The sequence below is a fragment of the Penaeus vannamei genome, chromosome 20 (genome assembly GCF_042767895.1).
Source record: "Penaeus vannamei isolate JL-2024 chromosome 20, ASM4276789v1, whole genome shotgun sequence".
Taxonomy (NCBI): domain Eukaryota; kingdom Metazoa; phylum Arthropoda; class Malacostraca; order Decapoda; family Penaeidae; genus Penaeus; species Penaeus vannamei.
This window is the reverse complement of record NC_091568.1, coordinates 33,860,400-33,872,899: the sequence shown is the minus strand read 5'-3', so window position 1 is coordinate 33,872,899 and position 12,500 is coordinate 33,860,400. Positions and strand designations below refer to the sequence as shown.

The window sequence follows — 12,500 nt, the reverse complement described above, 5'->3', positions numbered from 1 at the left end:
GAATCCTCTCCGAACGCGGTCATTAATTGTACCCAATTACAAATCAGTACCAAGCGTGTAACGGACTAAATATAGACAAGAAACCTTTCAAAAAAATTACAGATTTGGGCATCTTAACGGTGGGACGAGGAGGGGAGAGAGGAAGCCAGCGCGAGGGGAGGTTGGGAGGAAGGAGGGGAGGGAACGGAGGAAGGAGGGGAGGGAAGGGAGGAAGGAGGGGAGGGTACGGAGGAAGAAGGGGAGGGAAGAGAGGAAGGAGGTATGAGGGAGAGAGGGAGGGAGAGGGAAGGCTAGCGGAGCAGGAGCTGTGGGGGAGGAGGAGGGTAAGGGTTAGAAGGGGAAGAGAGGGAGGGGAAGGGACTAAGGCGAGGGGATAAGGGAAAGGAGGGGGAGGAGGAGGGGCGGGAAGGGAACGTCATACTACCTGTTGGTGGTGTTGGGGGCTTTCTGAGGTTGCCGTCTCAGCGTCTCCCTTCCACGGCGTCCAGGAAGGATGTTTCGTTATTCAACCTCGCAATGCTTTTCCCTTCGTCTTTACTCTCTCTCTCTCTCTCTCTCTCTCTCTCTCTCTCTCTCTCTCTCTCTCTCTCTCTCTCTCTCTCTCTCTCTCTCCTTTTCGGGACACTCGTAGAAAAAAAGAGCATTTTAGAGACGGAATGAAGAATTAATTAAAAATTTCCTGTCCTCACTTCCTCTTCCCCTCATTTTAGTTCTCATACTCTCAATTACCCTCCTCCACCCCGCCTCTCTCTCTCTCTCTCTCACTCACTCACTCTCTCTCTCTCTCTCTCTCTCTCTCTCTCTCTCTCTCTCTCTCTCTCTCTCTCTCTCTCTCTCTCTCTCTCTCTCTCTCCCTCTCCCTCTCCCTCTCCCTCTCCCTCTCCCTCTCCCTCTCCCTCTCCCTCTCCCTCTCCCTCTCCCTCTCCCTCTCCCTCTCCCTCTCCGTCTCTCTCTCTCTCTCAACCCATGAAAACCCCACAAGAGTTTCTGCATCGGTGGGGGGTGGGAGAGAAGTGGGGGGGAGGGGCAGCGGGGACTAGGCTTACACTGCATTATGGTCCACTTTGGAGATGCCGGTGCCGTGGCTACTGACCTCTTGGGGGGTGAAGGTGGAGGGGGAGGGGGGGGGAGAGGGTGATGAACCTGGCTGGAAGAGCAACAGGAAGCAATTGGCGATTGACCTATTTTTTCCATTTCATTTCATTTTCTGTCTCTTTTCTCTTTCTTTTTTATCATCTATTCATATTTTTTTTTGCATCGGTCGAAACGTCATAACCTATGATTTGATTCTTTTCTCTTTCTTTATTTATTTATCATCATTATTTTCTTCTTTTTTTTTTTGCATCGCTCGAAACGTCATAACCTATGATTTGATTCTTTTCTCTTTCTTTCTTTATTTATCATTATTATTTTCTTCTTTTTTTTGCATCGCTCGAAACGTCATAACCTATTTGATGATTTGATACGAAGAGCACCGCTTGATAATTTCATAACAAGGGCGTCAGCTGTGAAATGCATCGCGATCACTGGCATTACGAGAGCGCTGAGGATCTTAGTAATTTACAACTCCGGAGACATGGCACGCGCGCCAGCCGGACCTAACTCGCCAGCGCCACCTGTCAAGACGTTCAGTACTTCCGCAGTGCCACGTCCGCTTTGTGGACTCTCTGACCCCCCCCCACCCCCTCCCCCAGGGTCCTCCTCACTCTCCTTATGTCTTTCCTTTTCCTCGATCTTCCCTTCCTTTGTTTCCAAATATTCATAAAATCCTTTCGAACTTGTCACAGTCCTTATCCCTGGATTTCCTTCCAGTCACGTCACGTACTCTCTCAACTCTCCACGATCTCTTGGCACTCGGACGCCCCCCTCTCCTCCCCTTCTCCTCCTCCTTCTTCCCTATCCCTACTGTCCTCCTCCTCTCCCATCCCCCACCTTCCTACCCGTTCCCTCCCATCCCCCACCTTCCTCCTCCTCTCATCTTGCCCCACCTTCCTCCTCCCTCTCCCATCCCCTCCCTTCCCCCCACCTTACTCCTCCTCTCCCATCCCCCACCTTCCTCCTCCTCTCCCATCCCTCCCTTCCTCCTCCCTCTCCCATCCCCTCCCTTCCCCCACCTTCCTCCTCCTTCCCCACCTTCCTTCTCCCCCTCTCCTCCCTTCCCCCCCCTTCTCTCCTCCGCCCTGTCCCTTCCCCCACCCTCCTCCTCCTCCCCCACCTTCTCTCCTCCTCTCCTCCCTTCCCCCACCTTCCTCCTCCTCTCCTCCGCCCTGTCCCTCCCCCAGCACCTTGCAGTCTTCATGTCACGGCCGGGGGTTGCTTGCTCCCGGACAGGACTTCGCGGCCTTGACTTAGGTTCGTGCGTGAGGCGATCTTTCTTCAATTAAAATGGTCGTTTCATCTTATTTTCGCCTTTTTTCTTCTTCTTTATCTTTAATCTGCCTTTTCTTTATCTTTTCATCCTATTTCCCTTTTTCTTTATCTTTTCATCCTATATTCCTTTTTCTTCTCCGTCTTTAATCTTCTTTATCTTTTCATCCCATTCTCCCTTTTTCTTCTCTATCTTTAATCTTCTCCCTTTTCTCTATCGTCTCCGTCTTTAATCTTATTTTCTTTACATTTTCATCCCATTATCCCTTTTCCTCTTCTCTATCTATATTCTCCTTCTTTATCTTTTCATCCCAATTCTCCCCTTTTCTCCTTCTCATGTCTTTTATCATCCTTTTTTTTCTTAATCGTTACGTAATCCAAAGATCAAGGAACGCGACTCTCACCAATCCAGATGATCTTTCACTTCCCTAATAATTTATTTAACTCGAAGACGACGCCAGAAATTCCTCAATCGTGCAAGGACACTTTAAGCCATCAACGGCAACTGCAAAATTATATATGCATCGGTCCACGGATAGATAAGTATACATAATGGAAGATTATATATTATATAGATGATATATTTTATATGATATAGATAAAATATTATATATTTTATAGATAATATATTCTATATTATATAGATAATATATTATATATTATATAGATAATATATTATATATTATATAGATAATATATTATATATTATATAGATAATGGAAGATTATATAAGATCATAGATAATGGAAGACAAGTGTATACAATGGAAGATTTTCGTAAGGTAAATAAGGTAAGTAGACAATTCAGGAGCAAGGTTAAGGTAAGGAAGTAGGGGTGAGGAGGTAGAAGAGTAGAACGGAGGGCAAGTGGGTAAGGGTGATTTGAGAGAGAGAGAGAGAGAGAGAGAGAGAGAGAGAGAGAGAGAGAGAGAGAGAGAGAGAGAGAGAGAGAGAGAGAGAGAGAGAGAGAGAGAGAGAGAGACAGAGACAGAGACAGAGAGAGAGAGAGAAAGTGAAAGAAAGAGAGAGAGAGAGAGAGAGAGAGAGAGAGAGACAGAGACAGAGACAGAGAGAGAGAGAGAGAGAGAGAGAGAGAGAGAGAGACAGAGAGAGAGAGAGAGAGAGAGAGAGAGAGAGATAAGGAAAATATGGTAAGTACACAATTCAGTAGGAGCGGAGAGACACTGTGATAGAAGAGCATTTCACTGTTCGTAAGGTTGTATAATGTGTGCGTGTGATACAGAATAAAAAGAGATCGAGCACGGGAACTAAAGAGAGATAGAGATAGATCGATAGAGAGAGAGACAGAAAGAGAGAGAGAGAGAGAGAGAGAGAGAGAGAGAGAGAGAGAGAGAGAGAGAGAGAGAGAGAGAGAGACAGACAGAGAGAGACAGACAGACAGACAGACAGACAGACAGAGAGAGAGAGAGAGAGAGAGAGAGACAGACAGACAGAGAGAGAGAGAGAGAGAGAGAGAGAGAGAGAGAGAGAGAGAGAGAGAGAGAGAGAGGAGAGAGAGAGAGAGAGAGAGAGAGAGAGAGAGAGAGACAGAGAGAGAGAGACAGAGACAGACAGAGAGAGAGAGAGAACAAAAAGAGACAGAAAGAAAGAGAGGGAACAAGAGACAACCGATGCATGCGTGACTGTTAAACTCTACCAGAAACAACGCACATTGCAGAAGTGCCTTATATGCAAAGCAGGCCGAAGTGTGGGGTGAGGGAAGGGGTAAAGCAGAGGGGGCGTGGGGGTGGGGGGGGCAAGGAGAAACGTGTGGGGGGTTGGGTGGGGGATGCAGCGTTGGGTAAGAGGGAGGGACGAGAGACTGAGAGAGTAATATTGTGTATAGAGGTAGGGAGCAAGGATAGGTAATGACAAGCCAGGGATGCGGGAGTAGGAGCAAGGATGGGTAAGGATAAGGTAGGGATGCGGGAGTGGGTGTTGGAGCGAGGTTAAGGTAAGGAAGTAGGGGTGAGGAGGTAGAAGAGTAGGACTGAGGGCAAGTGGGCAAGGGTGATTTGAGAGAGAGAGAGAGAGAGAGAGAGAGAGAGAGAGAGAGAGAGAGAGAGAGAGAGAGAGAGAGAGAGAGAGAGAGAGAGAGAGAGAGAGAGAGAGAGAGAGAGAGAGGAAAGAGAAAACGAGAACGAGAACGAGAAAGAAAAAAAAAATAAATAAATAAAGAAAGAGAATATAAGGGTGCTTTTGGGGGATGTTTATAGAGTGTGGGGAGGAAGGGAGGAAGGGAAAGGAAATCAAGGCCAGGGTGAGGTTTCTAGGTATGTTTACCCCCCTGACGATCCGCTGACCCCACGCACCAAGGCCTAACGAGGGGTGGAGGGTGATGGGTGGGTGATGGGTGGGTGGGTGGGTGGGTGGATGTGTGTGTGTGTGGGGGGGGTAGCCTCCTTTGGGGTGGGGGTGGGGTGGGGGGGTTGAATTCCTTGGTGTGGATATAGACACGTAGATATTTACGTAGTTTTCGCTGTAGACGCCTTCGTATGGGAAACCGAGTAAGCAATGGAAAAAAAGACACAGATAGACAGACATACAAACTGACTAACAGAAAGATAGATAGAAATGGAGATGAAAAAGATTAAAAAAAGGACGCTCCACTACTAACTTTGTATGGGAAACCGAGTAAGCAATAGTAAAAAAACAACGACAGATAGACAGACATACAAACTGACTAACAGAAAGATAGACAGAAATGGAGATGAAAAAGATAAAAAAAAGGACGCTCCACTACTAAATTCTGCGACATCTGTTCCGAAGCGTTACGAGACGACGTCGTATGTCCCGATCGCGCACGGATTCGAGGGCGACTAAATCCGGGTTACAAGAGACGCTTATGTATACCCACGGCAGCGGAGAACGGTTGAAGGATGACATATATCTCTAAAAATTAATCAAGAAAAAAGGACAAATATCCCCCTTCTAAAACAATGAAGGAAAAAAAATCTTCCTCCAAAACAATAAAGAAAAAAAATATTTCCCTTCCAAAACATTAAAGAAAAAGGACAAATATTTCCCTTCCAAAACAATATAGAAAAAGGACAAATATTTCCCTTCCAAAACAATATAGAAAAAAATAACAAATATTTCCCTTCCAAAACAATAAAGAACAAAATATTTCCCTTCCAAAAATAAAGAAAAACAACAACAAATATCTTCCTTCCAAAACAATAAAGATAAAAAAAACTCCCCTCCAACACAACAAAGACAAAAAAATAAACAAACATCTCCCTCCCCAAAACAACAACAAAAAAAAATACAACATAACCAGAGAACAATCTTCAAGATCAGAATTTGTAGGAAAAATCGAGAAAAAATGGGAGAAAATACTGAACAATTTTAGCGCTGTGACGAATGCCTGAAAAGGTCATAGCGAGTCAAATATCAACAATGATTCGGTGCATTGTCTTTTGTCGGCGATCGCTGCCCGTTATTTCAATCGCCTTTCGGAAAATTGAATGTAATGTTTTGACTGATTACGTAAGCGTTGATGTGTCCATGTGTTGCTAGAGAGAGAGCGAGAGATAGATAGATAGATAGATAGAAATAGAGGGGGGAGGGAGGGAGGGAGGGAGGGAGGGAGGGAGGGAGGGAGGGAGGGAGGGAGGAGGGAGAGAGAGAGAGAGAGAGAGGGAGAGGGAGAGGGAGAGAGAGAGAGAGAGAGAGAGAGAGAGAGAGAGAGAGAGAGAGAGAGACAGAGACAGACAGACAGAGAGAAAGAAAGAAAGAAAGAAAGAAAAAGAGAAGACATAAAAAGCAGACAAAGAGAGAGAGAGAGAAAAAACAGAAACCCCGAGAAAAAAAATCTCCCTCCCCCTCCCCTCCCCACCCCACCCAAAAACAACAAAAACACCACCACCAAAAGACTCGACAACTCCCCCCACCTCCCCCCACCCCAAAGACCGCCTCTCCGCTCCCTCTCCCTCCTCCTTGGACACCACTTCCCCCCCCCCCACCACCACCACAGCATCATCAACCCTCTTTCAACCCTAGATTACCCATCTCGCCTAATGATGACATGCGCAACTAATTAAACACACGTGCTACTGAATGGCTAATTACAGGCCGGGATTCGGGTTAGGGCGCATGTGTACAAATGTTTTTCCCTCCGCGCGTGTGCTCCCCGACACCAAATCGACGCCGCTGCGAGGAAACGCATCTGCTGCTCGTAAACAGAACAGCTGTAACAGAACAGCTGTGAAATTGCTCTTTCATATTTGCAATTTTTTTTCTGTTAATTGTGATTCCGGTTTTACTTTCTCCGTTTTTCGTCTTATTTTATATATCCATTGATGGAGGAAGTGGGAGATGGATGGATGGATGGATAAGTAGATAGAAAGATAGATAGAGAGATAGATAAGTAAGTAGGTAGGAAGGCAAATCGATAAAGAGAGGATATGAGAGAGAGAGAGAGAGAGAGAGAGAGAGAGAGAGAGAGAGAGAGAGAGAGAGAGAGAGAGAGAGAGAGAGAGAGAGAGAGAGAGAGAGAGAGAGAGAGAGAGAGGAAGAGATGAAGAGAGGAAGAGAGAACCAGGCAGCGAGAGAAAAAGCGAAGGAAAGAGAGAGGAAGATAGAAAAATGAAACAGAGAGATTATTAATGGCGGCAGCTGATGGCAGTTAGTGTTCAGTAATCATATAAGCAGGGTAATTAGACAAGTTATTAATGGAATTAGTCGTGATTAAAGTTATTTGTAGTCTTTTTACTGGTGGAGGAGAGAGTGACCATATGAACTTTTAATTATGTTTAATTTTTATGGATTCGCAATTACAGACACGTTTGAAATAATTATAGTAATTAACCGATGTTTGGCTGGATATATTAAGGCTAAACATGTTGGTACATAATTTGGTATGTGCATGTGTGCGTATGTGTGTGTGTGTATATGTGCGCGCGCGTGTATATGTTTATGTAAGTGTATGGACGTATGTATTGGAGATAGATAGATAGATATACAGATAGACAGACAGAGATAGAGAGAGGGTGGAGACGGAGAGGGAGAGGGAGAGGGAGAGGGAAAGACAGAGAGAGAGAGAAAGACAGAGAGAAAGAGAGAGAGAGAGAGAGAGAGAGAGAGAGAGAGAGAGAGAGAGAGAGAGAGAGAGAGAGAGAGAGAGAGAGAGAGAGAGAGAGAGAGAGAGAGAGAGTATATATGTGTGTGTGTGTGTGTGTGTGTGTGTGTGTGTGTGTGTGTGTGTGTGTGTGTGTGTGTGTGTGTGTGTGTGTGTGTGTGTGTGTGTGTGTGTGTGTGTGTGTGTGTGTGTGTGTGTGTGTGTGTGTGTGTGTGTGTGTGTGTGTGTGTGTGTGTGTGTGTGTGTGTGTGTGTGTGTGCGCGCGCGCGCTTGTGATAATAGCTAAACCGTGGCGACGGAACAGATAAGACACGGATAAACAGGTCGTAGGAATAAAAAGGATAAAAAATAAACGTTGAACATGCACAAACACACACACACACACACACACACACACACACACACACACACACACACACACACACACACACACACACACACACACACACACACACACACACACACACACACACACACACACACACACACACACACACACACACACACACACACACACACACACACACACACACAATTTAAATTTCCGCGCGGCCCTCATTTCTCCCTCTGGCCACCAGGGCGGCGCTGCTGCAGTGTAAACATGGCGAGCCAAGACCAAGAGTTGGACTTCCTTTCAGAGTCTTTCAATCCCGAAAAAGTACTCTCCTCTACAGAAACTGAAGTCCCAGTTCCCGAGGCAGAGGAGTACGAGGATTTAAACGTCCTTAGGAATGTGGTTCACAGTCAGACATTTAATGTTATTCGAGAACTGCCCGGTGTAAGTTCGGTGTCGACTCAGCGTAGCGGGAAGGGAGGAGTAAAAACTAGTGTATATGCTGTATACCACGGTCTCTTGTTCTTCAAATGTTTATTTATTTACACGTTGTAGTTTTGTGTGATGATACTAGTGTAAGAAAATTAATTTGTGTGGTGGAAGTGAGAATTTATCAGGTTTCATAGTCTATCAAAAGTAAATCTTAATTATTAATCTTCAGTGAAGAGTCAAAGAATATTATTTGACACTATGTATATGTTCCTATCTCTCCTGTAGGGGAAGTGCTTTTAGCAGATATAGCAGTATTTCTACATAGTATCCTGAGTAAAAACAATTTTAAAAAATGGATGATCTTACCAGAATAAGAGTATCTGAATAAGCTATAGTGTATAATTTTTTCGAATTTGGACTTTTTCATTTGGCCATAATAGCTTTAAACATTTATGCTTGTACATTATGACAGTAAATCTTGGCCAGGTTGGAAAACATGCAAATGCTCGCAGTGATGGCGATCTTTAATAGTTTTGAGTTGCAGCGATGATCATTTTTACTTGCACACAATTTTCTTTCTTGCAGATATTCGAATTCCAGCATAACTTCACAACAAAACAAAGTCCATCCATTTTTAAAAACAAACATGAATAACAATTACTTGCCAATTAAGTCACTTCGGAACATCATTATTAAGAATGGAAAACTATTGCTGTTGCTCACACCGTAAATCCTATGCTGGCAGGTTGCAGCCCATGCATTGCCACTGCTCGCTAAGACACGAATAACAACATTTTCCAACGGGGAATCTTGGTACTCTCAGATGAATCTGGATCATTGTTCTGGTACCAATGTCCAACTTTTTGTCCTCTACAAGAATATCATCTTCAATTTGCCTTACCTTATTGCGTCCATACTGATTTTGATTAACCATTATTAAAATGTTCTCTAAGTTATATAATTTCCAGTTGCAATATAAACAAGTCAAAACTAGATTTTTAAAAATTATGCATTAATCTATGGTATGAACTCACTAAATTAGGGCAAAATGAAGATGGTTTTCTTTCAGAGGACTAAAAGTTGCAGTTTTTGGTACAAGAAATAATCCGCAGACATGAACATTAACACCACAAGTAAAGGAAAAAGATTGCAAAGTTTCAGCTCTTATCTTGCCGTGTAAAGAGAGATGAAGGCAATGTTTCCTGAGGGACGTTGCCAGAAAGGCACACCTGAGGGGACTGTTGCATTAATTTTTTGACAAGAATGATCAAATTATGTTTATCTTCTATCAAGTCCACATGAATGACTAAAAACCTTAAGTCCAACCTGACAGATAGTAGCGCACACCTTTAAGCAACACCAATTTCCACACAATATATTCCGGCAAGATAGAGCTTATACTGGTTCCTTATTTAACAACAAACTGTTAAGGTCTACAAGCACTATCATGACAGAATATTTGCAGAGGTTTATTGGCTTTTGTCAGTGCAGAGACAATGCTGAGACATGATTTTGTTTATAATGTTAATAATAATGATGATGATATTGAGAGCAATGTTAGAATTTGAACTTTTTTGTATCATTCCTTGAGTCAGCAATAATTAGATTGCTAGTGCCAAGGTTTTAAATATCACATATTACACATGATTACAGTTTTAGATATGATTTATGTTGTATATTCTTAAAATTTTAAGAATTTTCTGCAGTCATGAAGCTATCCAATATAGCCAGTATGTGAACTAGTCAGAAGGAAGTCTGATAATTTATGCGGTGGATGTGTTGCTGGTTGTTAATGCCATCTGATTTTCATATCTTTTGTGTCATATGCAAAGACAAATATGATTTATGGTATATTGGCTACTACTGCAAATATATTGTTTATACTACATTACTGTAACATCTGTTTATTATACTGGATTACTCGACTATTAGCAGTTTTGTTTGTGGCATTAATTTTTACACAAGTTTGCTCTTAATTTGTACTGCCTTGAGAATTTCATCTTTATATTGATAAACCATCCATTTTGAAATTAGGATTGCAGATACTGAATATATGGTACTGTATAGTCATGATGATGATGTGTGTTAGTAGTTTTATGTAAAATTCTAAGCCTGAGCTCACACTGGGGGGAAAAAAAGCTATAGAAATAATCAAATATGGAAGACATCCACAGCATTGATAATTTAACTTCTTTTATGTGTACAAAACTTGTAAAGCAAACAATATGGATTTTAAAGCATAATTATAAACCATATCATCTCAAAAACAAAAGAAGATCAGTAACTTGATACTCTTTCAGAAAAGATCATGGCATGGAACAGAACAGGTACAAACATGCTGGAAAGGAGATTATGTTTATAAACAGACATTTGCTGTGGAAGTCTTTATATTATGCACAGTTTAGGAGAAACTTTGGGTTATTGTGCTGGTCCAAAAATGTTGATTTCTGAGAGCTGTACACAAAAGGAAAGAGTACAATAAGGGCAAAGGAGTATTTGTTGTTGGAAATCTTCCTGTTTGGTTTTATGCTGCTTAACCTTTGGTGCGGTGAAATACAAACTTTGTGTGTGTGTGTGTGTGTGCGTGTGTGTGTGCGTGTGTGTGCGTGTGCGTGTGCGTGTGTGTGCGCGTGCGTGTGTGTGCGTGTGTGTGTGTGTGCGTGCATATATATATACACATATGTATGTATGTATAGTATATGAATTCAATAGTATCAGTGATGGTAGATTCTAAGGATTGTCTGTGTATTTTAAAACTTTGTAAACAAAAATATGAATAAAGTTTTATTGCAAAATTATATGCTTACTAAAGAGATAAAATAGACAAAAATGACAAATTACTGTTCTCTTTACTTAATCTTTTACTGATTATTTTCTTTTTTCTTTTTTCATTCTGTCCTTCACACTATTCATCTCTCATATACTTCTTTCTTTACTTCCTTGAATGATTTTCCTTTGTTTCCTTTAGTTCAGTTTATTGATTGATTATTGTGAAAATAATATGCCAAACAGTTCTGATTTTGAATTGAGTTATTGTGTGTTTCTCTTTGCGCACAAATATTTTCCTTGCAGGTGTATGGGCATGGAGGCATCCCAAAGGCACCCGTGAACACAGGTCCGGTTGAAAGGAAATTTACGGAAGAACAAGGTGCGTTGAAGTTATAGTTATGCTGTGGAAGTTATTTATTATGAAGATGAAATTTTTTTTATTGAAAAAAAAAAAAACAGCATTTAATTGGGAAGGAGAAGTTTGACCTTTTAGATGGGATGGATGGAATTTGTCACCTATTTAGATTTTTTTTTTTTTTTCCTCTCTCTCTCTCTCTCTCTCTCTCTCTCTCTCTCTCTCTCTCTCTCTCTCCCTCTCCCTCTCCCTCTCCCTCTCCCTCTCTCTCTCTCTCTCTCTCTCTCTGTCTCTCTCTGTCTCTCTCTCTCTCTCTCTCTCTCTCTCTCTCTCTCTCTCTCTCTCTCTCTCTCTCTCTCTCTCTCTCTCTCTCTCTCTCTCTCTCTCTCTCTGTCTGTGTCTCTCTCTCTGTCTGTGTCTCTCTCTCTCTCTCTCTCTCTCTCTCTCTCTCTCTCTCTCTCTCTCTCTCTCTCTCTCTCTCTCTCTCTCTCTCTCTCTCTCTCTCTCTCTCTCTCTCTCTCATATCTTTTCTTCTCTAAACCGAACTTTCACATTAAGTTTACATTTCATTTCCATTACATACATTTTGTGTTCTTCCCACTGTGCTTGTAATGAGAGGCAGTGTGCACCGGGTAATCCATCACTGCTCGCAGATGGAGCAAAACTCCTGTTAAATTTGTTTGGGTTGCATGCATAGTGGCCATTATCCTTTACTTCACTTGTTTTATCTGAACTCCACCATTTTTGTCTCCTACATTTTCTCTCTCTTTACTTTCTCTACTCCCCATGCTCTCTCTCTCTCTCTCTCTCTCTCTCTCTCTCTCTCTCTCTCTCTCTCTCTCTCTCTCTCTCTCTCTCTCTCATACATCCACATCCACATCCACTCACACACACTTATTCTCCCTCTCCCTCTCACTCACTCTTACTTTCGTTCAATCAAAGAGAAATAGTGTAATATCCATTTGCTCCGATCATATATAGTAAGTGGAAGTGTTTATTTTTCTCTTTCAAACATTTTGCATTACTATATTTTAAATAGACTGATATCAGATTATGAAGTTTGACAAAAAGGATTATGTGCAATATGTATTTCAACATCTATGAAAATATTGATATATTTTTACTTTTGACTTTTACGTTTTATCAAGTTATGATTGGCTGACC

The 12,500-nt window shown here is 42.3% G+C and overlaps 2 protein-coding genes across 6 annotated transcripts in view; one reads left to right on the top strand and one right to left on the bottom strand.

Moving 5' to 3' along the window:
* Positions 1-12,500, bottom strand: part of LOC113800214 (ecdysone-induced protein 74EF) — a 245,557-nt gene that overhangs the window by 191,989 nt on the left and 41,068 nt on the right. The window lies entirely within an intron of this gene.
* Lsm11 (U6 snRNA-associated Sm-like protein LSm11) overlaps positions 8,026-12,500 on the top strand; it is a 26,557-nt gene continuing 22,082 nt past the window's right edge. Inside the window, exons 1-2 of the mRNA XM_027350940.2 lie at positions 8,026-8,224; positions 11,285-11,360. Coding sequence (XP_027206741.2) covers positions 8,048-8,224; positions 11,285-11,360 — 253 coding nt within the window. The 5' untranslated portion in view covers positions 8,026-8,047. The remainder of the gene's footprint in view (positions 8,225-11,284; positions 11,361-12,500) is intronic.